The 19,642-nt window shown below is 40.4% G+C and overlaps 1 protein-coding gene across 2 annotated transcripts in view; it reads right to left on the bottom strand.

Moving 5' to 3' along the window:
- Nucleotides 1–1,271: 1,271 nt before the first annotated feature.
- Nucleotides 1,272–19,642, bottom strand: part of BRWD3 (bromodomain and WD repeat domain containing 3) — a 65,221-nt gene continuing 46,850 nt past the window's right edge. The window contains exons 31-40 of one of the 2 annotated variants that reach the window (XM_068956688.1): nucleotides 18,882–19,002; nucleotides 18,251–18,376; nucleotides 18,078–18,159; nucleotides 15,025–15,081; nucleotides 14,365–14,505; nucleotides 13,932–14,084; nucleotides 11,225–11,388; nucleotides 10,549–10,646; nucleotides 9,887–10,045; nucleotides 1,272–8,772 (exon numbers count right to left, since the gene is read on the bottom strand). In XM_068956688.1, the coding sequence (XP_068812789.1) occupies nucleotides 7,994–8,772; nucleotides 9,887–10,045; nucleotides 10,549–10,646; nucleotides 11,225–11,388; nucleotides 13,932–14,084; nucleotides 14,365–14,505; nucleotides 15,025–15,081; nucleotides 18,078–18,159; nucleotides 18,251–18,376; nucleotides 18,882–19,002 (1,880 nt within the window). In that variant the 3' untranslated portion in view covers nucleotides 1,272–7,993. The remainder of the gene's footprint in view (nucleotides 8,773–9,886; nucleotides 10,046–10,548; nucleotides 10,647–11,224; nucleotides 11,389–13,931; nucleotides 14,085–14,364; nucleotides 14,506–15,024; nucleotides 15,082–18,077; nucleotides 18,160–18,250; nucleotides 18,377–18,881; nucleotides 19,003–19,642) is intronic. The other variant, XM_068956689.1, reaches the window with a different exon arrangement.

Genomic DNA, 19,642 nt, shown 5'->3' with positions numbered 1-19,642 from the left:
TCTCCTGTGCCCCCGGGTTTTGTCGAGCGACAGAACAGTCCGACGTGGAAAACGCGCGAGAAAAGCGTTCCTCGGGCCGAGCCGGCGAGCGGCAGGTCTCCACGGAGGCCGCGGGCGCTTCGGGACCTTCGCTCGGTGAAGCCCGGTGGCAGGAGAGGGTTCGGGGCTGGGGGCGCCACGGCCCCCAGCTCCCAGGCGCGGACCTGCCCCGCGAAGGACATGCCGGAGCGCATTAAGCCGCACTGCTCCCAGGGAGGCGACGGCGGTTTTTGATGGGCGCTCAGGGACGGCGGCACCCGCTGGGGACGGCGGCAGCTCTCCACGTCTGCACTCGCAGAGGTTTCCACGCGGCTGCTCCGGAGCCCGGCTCCGGAGAAGGAGGAGGAGAAGAGGAAGGAGGAGAAAGAAGAGGAAGGAGGAGAAGAAGAGACTCCTCTGGCAAACTTCACCGTTTTTTCTCCTCAAGCGCATCAAACCAGAAGACGACAGGCGAAGGCTCAGGGATCTCCTTTCCTTGCTGCCCTGCTTCCTTCTCTGGTCACACACACACATTTCTTTGCTTTCGCCCGTTCCAAGCATTCTTCCGCTCTCTCCCCATGCCCAAATCCTTCCCAAACACCCAACGGTCTTGCCCAAACCTCCTTTTTTCCCTTCCAGTGCCAAAAGCCAAGCGCTCCACTGTCACCCTGCGAGCCGCACGTTCCCCAAACGCCCGGAGAAGCCAGTCGAGCGGCTCCCAAGGGGCCGCTCGGGCCGTTTCCGAGGGACGAGCAGCAGCTGAGAGTCATCGGCGTCGACGGAAGTTCCCGCTCCGACGTTAACGGGGCGCCGCGAACCCCGCGCCGCGGCCGTGCACGAACCCGCTCGCCCGGCAGAGCGCTTCTCGCGCAAGATTCCCAAGACGACATTGGTCCTTCCTCCCGGGGAAAAGGTATTTTGGAGCCAGATGACGACGCGGGCGACGGACCCTTCTTGCGCGGCCCGAGCCCCCCAGCGCTGCGGCGCCCACGGGACGAGCAGGGTCCCCGGCCCCACGCCGGCCCCTGCGCTCGCCCACCGGCGCAGCCTCTCCGTCCTCGCAGCTGCGCGCGAGTTTTCCGCTGAGCAAGCACTCTGATCTGCCTAAACGACCCACGTAGATCAAGGTTGCAAGGGTCTCCTTTTTACAAACATAAAAGCATCCCCTTAAATCAAAAGGGGATTTTCTTTTGATGGTGAAAGCTCGCATTAACCAATGGCTAAGCTCTTTGGGAAGCAACGCAAAACCAAAGTAAGAGTTTATCATCTTTTTTTTTTTTTTTTTTTTTTATTAAGACAATCCCACAGCTGGAAAATGAAACATCCTAAATTACATAAGTGACTTCAAAAAAACTCTAGAAAAAAATCTTTACAAATTTACATTTGTACAATACAAAAACTAACAGCTCATTGCATATAAATATTACATTTGGTCTGCCAACTGGTGGCATCAAAAATCCCTGAAGTATTCATTTAAAGGGACCTGAGATAGCGGATGTGAACATATGGGCATAAATATCATCTGGAAAAAAAACAAACAAACAATATAGAAAGTAGACATAATTCTAATCGGTTTTGTGCATTTTTTGGAGTATTTTAAATCATCCAGAACATGAACTGTAGAGCCTAGATCATGCAACTTCCTTGCTCCAAGATCAACTGTAAAAACTGGTATTTCTAAATTAAATCTGCTGTAATGACTCTTATGTAAAGAATGAGTAGCCTATATATTATTTCTAGTGAAAAATAATAATCAGCCTCTGATTTCTGAATATAGTTGAGTAGCCCACCGCTCTCCGAGGAGGCATTTTTTGGAACAGAGGTGGAGCATTTTTAATTTTCCTTTCGTCTGCAAAGGCGGGGGAGCGGCGGCAGCGCGCCAGCACGCAGCCCCAGCCGGCGGCGGCACCTCTCCATCGCAGCCCCCTGCGCGCTGCCTCCCGCGAGCCTCTCCGTTTCCCGCACGCTTACCGGACACAGAAATCGGGACGATATGCAGTACTGGCCAATTAAAAAAACCAAAAACTAAAACAGAAACACTGCTCTGAATTGTCCACGAGTTTAAATGTTTTGCAAATATTTACGCATCTGTAAATTCACAAACGTGACTGTACTTATTCAACAGCAGTATTTAGCTTGTTTGCAAACGCAGCACCAAACCACTTGGTTTTACTTCAAATCCTCACAAACTCTTATCAGGTACCCACATCCATGCACATACATGTATTTAAGCACCATTTTTTGTAATACTAGAGTTAAGGCTGTGACAGCAATTCCACTGGAAATCTAATTTTTCAGGGATTCATAGCACAGTTGTGTAAGTTTGCTGTGGGCTGAAACGTGACATTAAAACAACGTAGAAGCTTCCAACAGGTCTTTGCACTTCTATTACTAAAAAAGACAACTTTTAGACTAAATTTTGCAGGCTGTTACTTACTGTACATAAAGGAGTTTTTTCTTTTAATGTGTAAACTTCTGATATACTAATATTTGAAAATTATCTATCGCACATGCGCAGTAATTTTCTATAATACATACTTGTAAGAACACAATGACAGCTCCCTACAACACTAAATAGAGATTTATCCTTGGATTGTTAACTGCTCCTTCAGTCTATCATGTAAATAATTAGCATTTTATAAAACTTCCCATGACAGTTAAAACAACGAAACAAAAAACCAAAAAAGCGAAATCAAGAAATGTAAACGCACACTTACATTTTTAAAACGTTAAATTCATGATACAGACAAACGATAGCGGGACGCCTGGAGTCAGGGCTGACAAGACATCCTCACACCTACAGCGATTTCGTTTTCCCTGTCATTGACCACCCAGATTAAGCACAAAGTATTAATCTTGAGTTCTCATCAGAACGTGGTTATTTACATTCTTTTTCTCATTCTAACAGGGTGCGATTTTGAATGGTTGTCGGAAACATTCTCCAGACACCTCGGAGCAATACGTTAGAGGTTTGTCAGGATTCATCTTGCTTTTTGTGGTCGGTAGCTCCTCAACACATTGTCAAAAGCAACACATTTTAGTTGGTCTTGCCATATTTTTAAATCACTTGGAAACTCTGTCCACGATACAACATGATGCCAATTCTTTTCAGTGCTTTATGAACTATTCAGTCTTCAGGTTTGTGCAGTAGAAGCAGCTAAGGCGCACGTTTGAAACAAATTTTAAGGGAAAATAAAATAACGAAACAGGATACAAAGTTTTAAGCAACGAAAAATCACCCACAGATTATTTCCTAAGGATTATTTTTAGTGTGTTTATCGCCAGGGTGAGGTTGAGGGGTTGGTCTCTGCTTACTTTCACGCATTGAACTTCTAGTACTAGAAAAAGTAATCCCGACAGGTTTTTCCAGGCTGTACGAAGAAAGGATGCCAGGCTTCCTTTCAAACTTTTGATCTGCTATTAATGAAGGCAAGTCTGAAACCGAAGAATTTAGTTCTGACTCCGGATGAGATATAAGTGCATGCAGCATAAAGAACAGCTTCCTCCGGCACATCTCGGTGTTAGCATCTCGAATGACTGCGAAACCACCGCTATGTTATCACAGAGACCTGCAGGAACTAAATACAGCAACTGTTGCACGAGTGAGAAATCCCAGAAACTTGTCATTCAGGATCCTGTTGCGCTTGGAGCCGTTTTGGGAAGAGTACAGGTTGGGATGAAGATGACCCCATGCAAGAAGTGACAGCAGGAAAGAAGATGATCACCTCACTGCGAAGGCTGAGCACACACTCGACCATTATGACAGAGCTTAAAAAGAAAGACGCAAAGGAGCGATAAACTGCACATACCCACTTTAAGTTCAAGCACCGACAGAAAAGCTCCATGGGTTACTTCAAATGGAAACACCTCGGGAGGCAGGAAACGCGTGACTTTTACAAGTTGTACATTAACTGAAATTCACATAACAAGGGGAAAAAAAAAGTAGTAATTCAGAGTAATTCATGAAACAAATGTTTTAAGGGCTACGAGGTGGAACTAACTGTTGCTATTTCAGGGAGCTGTGCATACGACGGCGCAAGGAGGCCAAGCCAGCTGCCGCGCCGCTTGCACAACCGCTTCCGTCAAAGCCAAGGGCAAGCGCGTGCTGCCCGAATGGCACTTGTGCGCTCCCCGCACAGATGACCACAGCGGTGCAGAGCAGTGGAGAACCAAGCCTTCAAACTTTCCATGTTAATTAAATGCACCCCCAGCAAGTCTGGAATGTTGCTAATAAGCAAATTAAAGCAGATAAAATATGCAAAATCATGGGAAAGTTACTTTTGTAGATAAATAAAAAGCAGAGAAAGAATCAAGTCTCCTACTCTAGTCGTCTAGCTAAAACATAATTCATCCAGATACCATAAGTTTCCAAAAGAATATCATAAATAATCAAATAGTGATTCCCTGATGAATAACTAGAAGAGAATCAGGTTGTGCAAAAGCAGCATGTAGGAAAGATCAGGAGGGGGGAAGGAGAAATGAAGGGAAGCTAAAGAAAAGAGGTGAAAGGAAGCAGAGAAAAACAGAAGACAAAGAAACTTAAAAGCAGGCAATTTTTGGGTTGAACTGATGCAACAGCACATCAGTACTGAAAGATAAGCTTGGTTGTTCATGCCCTGGTCCAGGAAGAGAGCGAGCAGATTTGTAACCAGAACAAATCTGGAAATAAGAGATGCGCACAAGACTTCCAGCCCTTACTCCACAGAGGATGAAGCAAACAGGGCTGAATCTGCTGCAAGTAAAACCACGTGGGGTGCAAGTCCTAATTTCAAGATGTCTCTGAATGTCTCTGGCGCCTAGGAGAGGGACCACGAGACGTTTCATGCCTAAAGGAAACCGCGGCGCATTGATGCTTGAGAATTAATTCTGCCTCAGCAGAGGAAGCCCTGGCCTGCCCGGACACCTTGCTGACCTTAGGACTGCTATGTTTTCAGACCTTCAAATCCTTCTCCCAGGTAGCGAGCCCACTGCCAGTTGGGTCGTTTGGGGTTTGGTTAGAAGTGCAAAGATCGAGACTCTGCCACGAGGACCTCGGCAACTTCGCAAGGCGCCGCCTGGGCTTTGGATCAGGGCTGAGACAGTTTTGTGATCCTGCTTGTGCAAGGTTTAAATCATTTCACTGCTTCTGCTGCACCTTTTGGGTTGATAATAAGTTTTCTGCAGCTGTCAGTGGCACCTAGTACAGTATGGGATTTGAGAGACAGTGTCCGAGTTATTGCAAAACTACAATTAATCCACAGAAGGAGGCTATGAGAAATCAAAAGCCTAACTCAGAGAAAGGATCAGATACAAAAATCAAGTAAAAATAACATCTTTAAAAACAAGTTATTTCTTTCATGCTTATAAAAAGGTTCTCATGCACAAAAAAAGCATTTTTTTTTTTTACAATAAGCAATAGCTCTGTTGTTCTAGCACACCCTGCTGTCTAGCTCTTAATCATGTAACACATTTGATTAATACTTACGCCACAGCAAAGTGATGCTTCACTGTTATCTTCACAGTACTTCATTACATAGAAAAGATACATTTAAGAACATACTTAATCTTATTCTAATTGTTGCTAAAATACACAAACTTATAAAATGATTTCTCTGGAATTCATGTGTTTTATCTCTCCCCAAACCCTACACAAAATAAATTAGTAAGTGGATCTTCAGCGAGTCAGAAATACCTGAAAAGCATTTCTTCTGCGTTTCAAGATTTTCAGGCTTTAGAACAGAAACCATAGTGTTTATATTAGCTGTATACAACTCATCTAAAAGGGGTATGGTTCTGACTATGCATACGTGCTTTTCCTGGTTACCATATGTAGGAGGACCAATCATTCAAAGAAATAATATATTTCTTATAAATATAAATATATATTTTTATATATATATATGAGAGATAAAAGCCCAGTACAGAACTAGGAGAGCCTCTGATTTCCCCCCCCCACCCACCATCAAAAACAAAACTGAATTAAATCCAGAAACAGATTATGGCTAATTCAAAACAATTCTTATTAAAGGAAAAGGTATGATTTTTGTACTGTACCATAAACTCATATTAATGCTCTTAACAATTTAGGATATAGTCTCCTCCATCACAAAACTAAACCTCTGCATTTTTTCAAGTCATTTTGCATCTAACTAGAATTTTTGGAAAGCGAGATAAAATAGCTAGTGCTTAATATAGAAAGTCAAAAATTAAATTCCTTCTGCATCTGAGAATATACATGGGTCACTCTTTCCTGCCTGAGGTTTTCCAGAATTATTGACCAAGCTGTGCACAGAAGAACTAACTTAAGGATATTGGATGAAGGTTTAAAAACAACTAACCAACCGAGCAAAAAAAACTTCAAAAACTCCATCAAAAATGTCTCTTTTTCCATTTGTTCTGCGTAATCTAACTCACTCTCCTCACCAAGATAGAAGTGTCAGATAAATTTTCTCCCTTTATCTAAATGTAAGTCCCATATATATTCCAGCCAGACCCTATTAGGTAAAGAGGCTGCTAATCCTCATCCAGCTCACCCCCGAGAAACATCTGCTTCTGTTCATGGAGATGGCCTGTTTTTCACCGAGGAGCAAGACTACAAATTTCCCAGCTATCATCACATTCTGTACTAATTCCGACCAAAATGATTTCTGTTTTCAAGTTCGTATTTTTCAGTATAACAAAAAATAAGCGTACAGTGCAACATGAATTCTCTTGTGGAAGCTTGAGATACAAGAGTCCTTCTGGAGGATGTGAAGAGAAACTTATTGGTACTGCTATAAAATAAGAGCAGCCACCAGAATTACTGTAGCACAGTTCAGCTTCCTTATAAGTTCCAAGGGGCAAATTAAAATAAATACAAATTTGCACTGAGTAAGCGGTAGCAGAAATGTGTGGGAGACAGCTGGCCTATCCGCACAAACAAATTACCATCTGCTGAAAGCATTTTGCTTCTAAAAACTCTTGATAATTACTTGGTTTGTTTTCATTGTGTCAATATAATGAAGATATAGTTACTTTACAACTTAGCAAGCAATTCCATCACTCTCTGCTCCTTCTTGCCTCTTCTTCAACACATACTGAGTAATAGCATCTATTTTCTTTTAAGTTTCCAGTAGTTGTAAATAGAGGTAGCTGAGCTACTATTAAAAGTCATGTTATGCTTTGAAGAGGAGGAACCTTTCAAATGTTGAAGTTACCCCTTAGCTGCACAATCTCTATTAATACTATAAAAATATGAGAGGACAAAAAGAAAATAGATGCAAGTAACTTCTGCATTTGGCACCTTTTGTCTAGATATTCATACTTCTCAAGTATTCTCTTTTTAATAAAGTTAATGCACACATAGGACACACCACATCAAAGGTTTGCTACATATTTACAAGGCACCAACCCTTTGTCACTTTTTACATGAATAAAGAACCGATAGAAAGCACATCAGGACCCCCATAACTGTAGTATAGACATACTTCAGTTCAGCACAATTCATGAATGTTTGGCCTGGGAAGATTAAAATAATCCAGATCCTTCTTACAATATAGAAACTGTAAACATTTTATAGCTGCCTTTAGGATTGGTGTACTGTGCAAAAGTTATAATTATTACTGTGTATAAGGATTTATGGCAGAAACCACATAAAAACTCTGTAAGAAGGTGCTATTTCTATAATACAAACACAAAACAAGGGAAGAAATTCATAATCATGATTCAAAATGTCATGTTCTTATTGAGAAGCTGGAAGCCTCTTTAACGTGATGAGCTTGTAGTGTGTGGGGAAGAATTTCTGTAATTTAAGGCCTAATGAATAAGGCTTATTTTGACCAATGAAGTGTGGCGATCTGAAGTTTTAAAACAAATGCATACTGACATAATGGAAAAGCACCACTGTGAAAAGTGAGTGGAGTCCCCGCACATCTTGCTTGGTAGATTTTCTGGTAAAATCCCTGCAGTAGAAGGCCATTGAAGTTCTTTTAAAATTGTTCCAAAAGTTTTTCATCTGTCAATAATTCCATCCCATGAGATGGCTCACCCTGGCTTTTTCTGTCATTTTCCGCACCCTGCCTGACCTGGAAGTACCAAGGTTCAAAGGATCCTCGGTGTGCACAAAATTGTCATTATCCGAATCGTCATTATACAAGACAGTTCTCCTGCCTTCATTCCTTGTTTTGATTCGAGGTGGCCTACTGAATCGCCCTCCAAACATGTTTTCACCAAACTGTCCTCCAAACAGATTTTCAAATTCATCATCTGTAATTCGGGCACGTTTGGCCCTGGTGGCTCCTCGTGAGGCTCCTCTACCTCCTCGGCCTCTTCTTCCTCCCCTGCCACCACCTCTTCCTCTGCCACAGCCTCTTCCACCTCTACCACCTCTTCCCCCTCTACTCCATCTCCCCCACCTCCCCCATCTACCTCTCCTCCCTGTCCCTCTGCCCTGCCAATTTCTTTTCCCACCGGTAATTTTTCTTTTGATTTTTCTTTTGGGTTTTTTGGATTGCACAACTTTGCTGTAGTCGTGGTCTCCATCAATGTAATCCTGATCTGTTCTAGATGTTGATTCAGAGTCTGAATCAGAGCCACTTCTGCTTTCAGAACTTGAACTTGATCCTGATTCCCCACTTTCTGATGAAGATAAACCAGATTTTTCTTTTAATTCTCTCTTCTTTTCCTCTGCCTCCTCCAGATGCTCGTCATCTTCTGATGCACTTACTAACTTCCTCTTGACTCCTGTCCGAGGTTCTCTGCCATCACCGTTCGTAAGTGGTCCATCGGGAGAGCGATCTAAACAAACACGAAATAATTCGATCACTTATAATCGTTGTCACTGAGCCAAATCGGGTCAAAAAAGTGGGATTCATCTCATCTGCCTTTGGGGTGCATACAGGAGAGATCTAACTCTGAGCTCATTGAGGTAAATGACTCCCATATTCCATGGGGACAAACAGCTATGCTCTAAGAGAAAAATTTAATCAGATTACATTCAAAGACAGTTCATCTTACCCTGTAGCAAGCACCACAAACTCTGTTGACAAAGTATTTAATGAAGATTCAGTCAAGAAAATGAGCCAAGAGTGACTAGCTCAGACACAAACATCCAAATTTACTCATATGAAAGGTATTTTTGCCTAAAGTACATAGACAAAAAAAATCTCCTCCAAAATTCATTTAAAATCTAATAATACGCATTAATATAACACTCTGCAAGTAGTATTTATTTGCTCTCAAATACATGTTCTCAAAATCTCAGTCCAGAGCATACTTAAAGCACAATTTCAAGACAGTAAATAATTTTTAAAAACTCAACAGAATTGCTGAACACCTTAAGTTAAAAGTACAGTAAAGTACTTTGCTGGCTTAGGACCTAACATAGTGTATGTTTTTAGAGCTGCGAAACTGACCATGAAGGTTAAAAACCTTCTCTAACACAGGAGGCCAAAAGCTTTCCTGCAGCAAACAGCACTGTTACAACACAGGAGAGGGACTTGCACTTAGTCTTGATTACGACAGAAGTATTTCAAAATTTGTAACTTTTCTTTCTCTTTAGTTTCAACTTGATTAATAAAAGGACAGGGCTTGGGGAGGGGATTGTGTTGATTTGGTTTGCCTTGTTTTTTTTTTTTTGATTGCTCTTAAATCTATTGAGAATTTAAGTTCTTTCATCTGGAGAAGTTTTAAAAGCCTTTACTGAAGTGTGTGTGGTATCATTTGTGTGCTGCAGTTCAGATAACAGACCTCAGAACTGTAAAAAGTAAGTTAAATAAATTCCTTCAGCATGGTTCAGGGCCATATCATAATGTTAGACTCAGGCAAAATGATCAGAAGCATCACACAGAAGCAATATCTTTCATTTCTAGTGAAACCAGTCACTCAGAGAACAATACTTATTTTTGCCCACCTTGTTTCACTGGTGTTGATTTACTTCTAATTGGTCTACTTTTCCCTGGATCAATGGTGTTTCCACTTCGGTTCTGTGTATTTGAGCCTGACGAAGATGGCTGGCCTTCCATCTCTTCACCAGTGGCTGAACCCAAAGGTTCCTCTGTTGTATCTGAAACTTAAGACAGGTCACCACCAACTCGACAGAGTACCTTCTGTCCTCTATTTACAGAGCTGAAATGCAAAGGCATTTTCGAGAGGTTTTGCATCACCTGAGTTAGCTGCCTATGTCAGGAGGTTAGTCTCCCCAGGCTGCCTCTCCAATCATGAAGAGATGTAGATTCCTCCAGGTGGTACAGAAAGTCTAGGCTCTTGTCACTCGATTAATTCTTACCAAGGAGAGACCAAGTCTCCCGACTCCCTGATACTTACCAATAACTTAATAACAGATGGAGGGCCAAGTTTAGCTAACACAATCTCTGGATAACATATTTACACGCCCTTGCTACTTGCTTATCCAACAGGCAGGTTCTACATGTGTCTCATGAGCATAAGATATAAACTGAATATTAAGCGTCTTTCAGCTTTTTCATCATTCTGCATGCACAAATTGTTACCAGGGAAAGTACACATTCTAGACACTATTTTTCTTAAAATTTCTCCAAAAAAATTTCCACCTACCATGAGATGAAACTGAAGAACTAGTTCTAGTCAAAGGCAGTGAGGTATTCTGGTTGGTTTTAGGCTGCATCTTCATTTGCTTCTGTTTCCCTTTTGGGCTGAAGACACAAAACATCCCAAAGAGAGAAAACTGTTAACAAAAAGACTTTAAAATGAAAAACAATCCCCCCTAAAGTATCTTTTTTCTGCAGTATGCGTATAACACAAATGACTTCCATTTTCCAGCACCTGCACAGTTGTAGTAATACTAAAAATAGCGACAATGTCGTTCTGTTTGATAAACACATGTGGTTTTGCAAAAACAAGATTTTATCTCATCTTTTAAAACCGCAATATTTAGTTTACTTTAATTACACATCCTATAGAAGTCAGTAAAGTCTTATACAACTCTTTCTGGACAGTTTCTAAAGAGAGGCAGAAAGAAACTTTTCTTCCTTTTTACCCAGAAGGAATACTTCTAACTATGTAGCCTTTCACTTGCCAGAGTTGTGTACAAACTACACAGCATGGGATTTGTCCTCATGACCAAACTTTATCACTTTTATCACCTGAAAGAGCAACTGTGCCAGGAAACGAGCAATACTGCTATTGACTGGTTATTCACAAGGGTCTGTCTGCTCCTGACATGAAGTATTTCAAATGGTACTGACAGCAAGTCTCACTGTTATGTAATTACCTAGATGCTCTGCTAGTTGATGGTGAACTGCTACTACTTCTTAGTCGTTTCCTGTACCGTGGCCTTTTCCTCTTCCGACACTGCATTGCTGACTTGTATTCAGAGATGATGTTTTTCATATGATTTTCAAATAAGGCAGATAGTCGAAGTGTCATGCTGTAAATCTGGAGTGAGAAGTCATAGCCATATTTATTAAAAGTTGAGTAACTGGAAGATTAGCAAAAATTCATCATAAAGATGCTCAGACTTCATTCTTAGTTGTCCAAAAGGAAAAGTCATGCTGACATTCAACTACAAGGATCTTTACAGATAATTTCCATTAATGGTATATGTTTATTCTCATGAGAGAAACTGTTTTCATAACGTGTATTTAAGTATTTACAGTACAAAATACTTACAAGATTAAAGAAAAATGGCTACCTGGAATACTGAAACACTGCCTCTTTTTGGATGTTTTTTCAGTTATGACATACTAATACTTAAAATCAGCATAAATAAAGCAAAGCTCTTAATTGCCTCCTCACACCCATACCTGTCTTCCATATTTACTTTTCTGAAAACTGCATGAACACCATCAAGAGGACTTCATCATCATCTTATATTCAGAACTCTTCCTGTTTCTTGCAGTCTCTCTGAATAAAACCTCCATGATACAGACTTTTCTTTCACAGAATTTAATTCTTGTCCAGACCCTTACATTACAGCGATGTCTCTTTCTTTAGCTCTAATAAACGGTATCTTGCCCCACTCAGGGGCTTCCATTCAGGATGCTCTTGCAAAATCGGTCCAATGAGCTAGGAAAAACTCAGGATGTTGACACACATTTGGCAGTCGATGACCCTGCAGCGGCAGAAGGCCCAGCTGCACGCCCCAGCTCTCCTACAACGATCACCTCACTGAGGCACCTCACAAGATTTAAGCAAATGGATACTGATGGACCACTAAATTATTAGTTGATTCACAAGTTGTTCAGTTATTAATATACAGGACTGGCAATTCCCAGGGAGCATGTAGCAATAAGTCAGTCATTCACCAAGTTTAATCTGGTATCAAGTACATAAAACACCCTCAGACTACCTGTCTTTTTACAATCCTTTACTGACTTCCTTTCTATTAAAGCAAGTAGAGCTCACCCCAGCCCATCCTTCAGCCCTTATCCAATTCCAAGAGTTCAATCCACCTTCAGTTAGGGGAACTTTTTTGCTTTCTCTCCAGCTGACCAACACTCAGGAGGAGTTGCCCTACCTTAAAACATGATCCTACTTCAAGCTGCCTATCATCACTCTGCTTACACAAAACACAGCAGTTGTTATTCCACTGATGAGCCAAGACCAGTGCTCTTTAGTTGATTAATAACGTTGCACTGTTTCCTCCCAGTTAGCAGCAATATATCCATGGATATATATGGTGTATATATATATTTTGTACACTTGGATTGCAAACTCTTTACAGTACACTTTCCTCTTTCCTCTGCCTGACAGCGCCTAGCATAATAAAATCCTGCTTAACCACATGTCAGGCATCACACAAATTTTAAATTCTGTGTTTTATTGTGCCCTAAACAATGGTAGCTCTGTCTCGTCCCAAATGGCGTGCATTTTATTCTTAATTTATAAATGTTCCTATTCCTTTCAGAAATATCAATCAGTACGGTAGCAAGCAGTCTTCTCAAATATGCTAAGTGATGTGTGTAGGAGATGTGACTTTGTCAGAACTTAAGCATTTTATTTAATACGCAGCTTTTCCGTATAATAATAAAGTCATTAAAACACAATTCTGCTTAATGTCTGGAAATATAGTAGAAATTCTTTCTACCTTTATATTATGAAGACATCAGGAATTTGCATTTTCTATTTCACATCAGCAGTGGTAATAACCGCATCTGTGTCCTCCTGCCAACTTGTGATTTTACGAGTGTAAACAATATATTACTACAGCCTTTGCAAATCTGTAGAATATTTTGATCATTCAGCAGCTTAGGATAAGCTGAGAGGCAACAGACTGCATAGACACACATACCAAGTATAGCTACGTTTACTTGATCCGTCCATTACACTCAGTAATAGTTTTATCTAGCTCATACAAAATATATCCATATACATTTCAATCTCCCCTCTCCCTCTCGCCATATCCTGTTTAGGGCTCCAATCCAGCATATTCTTCCTGCCTATGCAGACTCCTATTCCTGCACAGAGGAAACTGCACACCTAGCAGACAACACAGGCAATACCATGCAGAAGTGTTGCCAAGTATATGAAGTAAACTAGAAAAAATTAAGTATCATAATGCTTCTCATCTCTTCCAGTAATAGAAAAATTGCATAACACTTGCATTAACAGTAAATTAAAAAGTTTGTACTATATACACACCGTTATGAAACTGATAGCCCCTATTCCAGGAAAAAAAAATCACTGAAAAAATAAAAGCAACTGGTGATCAGTTTTCTGCTACAAATGTTCAAAGAAACAACAGCAACTGTAACCACAGCATTTCTCAGAAGCTTTAAGTTCAGAAAAAATGCATTCAGCTCAAAAGCGATCTGGGTGAGCAAAACAAAGCAAATTTATAAACACGGGTCCCAGTGACATGTACTCCTTTTTATTTTAAAATGCAGCAGTTTGCTCTCCAGATAGAGACTATATTTCGTGGACCGAATTTATGTCGGGGCAGGATTTTTCTAGGGAAGGCATTAAGACTTATTACTTACGCGAGACTTTTTATTAGGAGTGTAAGCTTTAGAGTTGCAGAATATTAAACGAATATCCTTGTAGAATTCCAAGGGACTGGTGTAGTTTCCTGCTTCCAAGGTTTCTTTCACAGTGCTGAAGTCCATAGGAGTGTCTACAATGTCTCGATAATCCTGTAAGAACATACAAGTACATAAGAAAGGTCAACATAGGTGAATTCTATGTCAATAAAATCACCTAAGTATTTACCCACAACAGTAGCTCTAAAGTAATTATTACCACTTCGACAAGAGATTTTAGAGTTACTGCAGATAATTCTCTGAAAACACCAGCACACACAACATGGGCCATTGCAACTCGGAAAGGCAGAGCTTAGCCATATGCCCGGCATGTAACTTTGCCCAAGACTGAATATTAGTTTTTTTTAATTTTGAGTATGTAAGCTGTACTTACAGGATAGGAAAAGAGATCAACTGGCTGCCTAAAAGGCTCAGAGTCCTCTCTTTCATAAATCAGGTTTAATAACTGCTTGCATTGCTCTTTCCAAGCATCAGGGCTTGCTTTCACGGGCTGTCTTTTTATTGGTCGTCTTATCTGCAGGGAAACAGATATACTTCTTCATTTTTCAGAATATGCAGATTTTTCACTTTAAGTTCCTGTTAATTTACTAGGGATCTGATTCAAAGCAGAAGTCCACAATTAAAAACAGACTTGCAGTAAGATTAAAACATAGTTCATAGCACAATTTGCAGTTTGTAGATATAGGTTGTTCTCAGTAATATATAAAAGCTCAAACCCAGGAGAGGTATGCAATATTTCAGATCCAAACTTGCTATTTTTTGTCAGTTTTCACCCAATTCTGACTGAAAATAGACTTTGTTCTAGATATCTTTCAAATCAAATAAAAATCGATTCTTCAGCAATTGAATCAATTTTCCTGTAAAATAACATCCTTAGCTGCCAGCACTCTCATATATGCTCAACTGAATTTGCAGTTAATCTTACAGACTATAGCCTGTGACAAATTTAAACTGCTCCAGACCTAAATGGGTGTGATTCTGTACCCAGTCTATCTCCTTTCACAAGGTAGATCAACCAGAAGTGTTTACTCACTCGTCTTTTTCCAGAGGAAGTTCCTGGAGCATCTGAATCTACGTCTACTTCTGCCACCTGAAGGAAAAGGTAATGATTACACACATGCATGCTTGTATGCGCACACAACAAGGAAAACAAACAGGGCTAAAACCCAAAAGTTAACAATAGACACTATTTTAAAGTATTCAAATGCAATGAATGATTCCAGTAAAACGGAAACTAGTTTCAAACTACAACTTACATAACTTCAGATAAAAAATAGGTGGATAAAAAGCTTCATTTCTTTTCTAAGTTTGCTTCCATAGAGACTACACATAAACATCTGAGAAATATAAATAGCTTATTTTCAGTTCTTAAGTCTTAGGTAAGCCCCCGTCTTTCAGAGATATATTCCTCTGCCTAAATGTTTACACCCTGAGCAGCTGTACTGAGTTTACATAGTGCCTACTAGGATTAAGTGTGAACAATATTCTTTTCACAATCTGGATCTAGAGAGAACAAGAAGAATTCCTTTGTAACAACTTTCTATCACTAATTAAAAATAAATAACTTTGAGGGGAGAAGTGGCTCCTTGAAAGCTCCTACAGAGAATCTGAAAGTAATTTCTTTATTTTAAAATACATTTCCTTTCATTTGGCTACATACAGGATAACTTTTGTTAACAGAACCAAGAAAAAGAAGCATACATGGGGGGCGGGGGGGAAGAGGGAGGGAAATCCACACTTCTCTCATAATAGTTCAGAAGGAAGAAAAAAACCATGTAAGTACATTAGATCCCAAAACGAGCATCAAATCTGCGCATCCCCAAAATGCGGACATTAGGCTATACATGCTTACTTTACACGCAGGAGCTGCTCTGCTGCCTAAACCGTCACAAACCGTTTGCAGTACTTTGTAGCACATTTAATACTTGTGTAAAAAGCAAAAGCTACAACGATAACATATCTCAGAAAGACAGCAGAAGATACTGAAGGCACTGCTAATCTGCCTTTGCATATCTGCTTATTTAATAGCTTAATCTCCCAAAGACTGACAGATAAGGCTTCTTACTAGAGGGGAAACAAATTTTTCAGTGGTCTCAGCCAATCTGACTGGGGTTAAAATTGACTAGATTTGAGATCCAGAGGAAACGTGCAGCACGTAAATTTTCCATGCACATCCTAGCACTGCATCTTTACACTGGGATTTCTAATTGAAGTTAAACCATGTTTTTTTCTATAAAGAAATCAGAACAAGAAGGATCAAGAAGTGAAAAGCTCCATGATGATTCCCTGTAGCAAGCCACATTCAACTGAGTAAGAAGGAAAGACTACGATCTGAAGGGGCAAGTTTGGGGTCAGCAACGTGCAGCGGGCATACTAGGGAGGGCACAGGTCTGAGCGGTACACAGTAAGAAAAACATCAGAACTGAAGGAGAGAAGGCACCATGGCAAAACAGTCTCTTTTCTTTGGGCCAGCAAGTGACCCCACATCCTCCTGGAGCCTCCATCTCTTGTTCACACAGGGCCCAGCAATGCTGAACACAACAGCCGACCGGCGTGCTAGCAGCACAGTCAGCCTCTGTTTGGGGAGCAGAAAGACTTTGTGGCACATTAGCCCTAGGACAGGCCATTTGTCCTACCGACTTGATCTGCTCTGTGGATCCTACAGTATCTGAAAAGACTGTGTATGGAGCAGGAGGGATCAGACCCCCCAGTTCCACTCCCGCACTATTACCAGGGGCTCAGCTGAGCTTCACACGCAACAGGGATACCCCTCAAGAGACACTTACTGCAGAGAAGACTCCATGGAAAATACTTCTGCTCTGGCTCAACTCTGTGGTGCCAAGGAAGAGACTGGGGATTAGGGCCTCTCAAAAACCAAGACACGCTCTTTGAAGAGCCAGGGAGAAAGGAAGCAGAGTTGGTAACAATGTGGGACACTTCTGATCATTGTTTGATACGGAATGATATGGAAGACGTAAGATTCAAAACAGGCACTAGAGGGTACAGTCCTCCCAAATAAGTGGAGTTAGGAAAGGAGGATCTGCTATTTTAGGTCATGGGAACCCTTAATTTTCTTCAAAATACTCTTTCAAGAGTCTGTGATAATAAGTGTAGTTATTATATATTTAGTTTTATAAAAGCAATAAAATAATTGCATTGTAGTATATATTTTAAGATTCATATACAAATCTAAGGCAATAGCACCTCAAAATCTCTAACTAACAGATTTAGTGACTCTGTACTAAAGACAACAAAAGTGGCAGTTATCCGCTGCCCTTAGAAACAACTATTGTTCCACAGTAGTTTATAATAAAGAGTTACAAACGACACATAATGGTTCTGCAACAGCCATAAGCATACAGGTGTTCTACCAGCGATCAAGTTTAACTTAAATAACTGAAAACTGCAACAATGGAAGACATCTGGGGGAAAGGAGGAGAGAGAGAATCTCTTAGCTGTATTTTACTCAAACTCACTCATGTATTAGAAAGCCATACTGAAAAAATAAAACAAAAATGAGTGAGTTCGTTTTCTTCTTTTTCTTCCCTTTTTTTTTTTTTTCGGTCACAGCTTTAAAACGGAAACTACAGCACATTTCAAAACGTTTGCAGACTGCATTCAGGGGGAGAAGGTAGAAGGAGAGAGGGAAAGGTAAAGGAAGCAATATCTCAATTGGTTTCTACCTGTCATTCCCTTCATTGTACAACTGACAGGAAATGACAACGAATTACAAAAGAAAACCAGTTCTGCTGCCTCCCTGACAATAAAAGAGCTACTGTCCATCTGGTTCTCTACACAGAGTAATAGCAGTAATTCATATTCCCCCTGCTTGCTAATATTTCATTGGGCAACAAAACACTTCATTTAGAGAAGATTAAGATAGGCAGTTCCATGAATCAATTTTATGACCTGGAGGGAGCTTATGGTTCCAAGTGAGTTACGCAAATGGCCTAAATAGACTTATCTCAAGAACTTAAGGTAACTACCCATAAAACAAAGGCTCTACAAAAATTCTTGCTCAAGCTTCTTCCAGATACTAAATTTAAAAAGGTAAAAAATTCTGATGATCATGCTTAATGCTCCTACCTCTTCTTCTTCATCAGTACTGCTCAGGTCTTCTGCTTTCACCTTGTTATATATTTCTAATATATCGGTACAACTCTGATCCCTGCGGGGCAATAACAAAAGTCAAAATACACAGCAAAATATCTCAGAAACCCAAACTGTCAGTTCTATAAAGTAACAAAAACCATGCCTACCCAATGAAGCGAAGTAAGACATCTGTTACAATTTTGGCTGCTTTGACTATAGGACTGTCTGGCTCATTGAAAGTCCTGGCATTATGTTCAATGTAACGTACCTCCCACATCAGTGCTGAGATTCTCCTAAAAGAGAGAGAGAGAAAAGGGATGGAGGGGATGATGTACATCATTTTCCTTCTGAGCTCAGAACAGGTAAGTTCTTCTGTTCTGATAGCGCTGACTGCCTCAAATTAACTGGAAAAGCTGAGACTTCCACTCAGCTTATAGCACTATTTAGTGCATTTCTGGCAACTGCAGCACAAGCAAAGCATCTGACTTAAAGGCAGCAGAGATACAGATGAAGCAAATACGCTCTGCCAACAATGCATACAGAGAATAAGGTCCAGTATTTCACACAAAAAAAACCACCCACTCCAGATCAAGATATCAGCTTTCGCCTTAATAATGTGGCCAAAAGAAACTATCACTCAGGTTTGCTTTGTACAAGACCAAATAGAACCAGATGTTCGGCTGCTGGCTCACCAAAGAAATACACTACCAAGGTGGCATTACTTGGTATTCAGCTAAACATATTGTCCTAGGTTAGGCTCTAAAAAATGTAGATTAAGAACAAATAAATTAAACTGACCTATAAAATCTGTTTTCAAGTCTCCTCCTGATTGTGGTGAGGTCAGTTGGATAAGCAACTACAGTGCAATACATGGGATAGGCACTAAGGTCCACAGGAACAGCAAAGGGATTAGAAATGTCTAAAAGACAAAAGATCAAAATAATTTAGATACCACAGAAGATATCAGAATGGAAGTAATATGATAACTAGATTCCTTATAATAGTTTCTGGGTCTTTTTTTTTTTTTTTAAAACAATTCAGGAAAAGCATTACAGATCTACAGCTGGACAAATCACTACCCAAAGGACAGGAGTCATCTTCTTTCATGACCTGTTAATTATATTTGAAAAAGCATTATTTGTTTAAGAGTCACATTTGAGATTTCCAGGCAGCAGCCAATTGTAGTACTGCTGAAAAGCAACATGGTATACGTACTTGTAACAGCACTAATACAACAAGTAACATAAAGTAAGAATACAGAAGTGTCCTGTGTATAAATATAGGACAGAATTTAAATAATATCATGCTATCAAACAGTTACATTACAAAACTAGTTCCAAGGTCTTTGTTGGTGAGGATGTTTGATGAGGATTTGTTAGTTGGTTTGGGGGTGGAGATTAAGTCAATGCTTTGTTTTTAGATACGAGCCACTAAAAATCCTCATTAACTTGAAAGGAAGCAGGTCAAGCATCACAAACAGGGAAGCGTAACTGAGAAAGGCACTGCATGAAATTAAAAAGGCTCTTTTTATTTATTTAGTTAAGCACATTCCAAATACT

This window comes from Struthio camelus, chromosome 11, assembly GCF_040807025.1.
Source record: "Struthio camelus isolate bStrCam1 chromosome 11, bStrCam1.hap1, whole genome shotgun sequence".
In the NCBI taxonomy this organism is placed as follows: Eukaryota; Metazoa; Chordata; class Aves; order Struthioniformes; family Struthionidae; genus Struthio; species Struthio camelus.
This window is presented reverse-complemented; position numbering and strand designations above follow the sequence as displayed.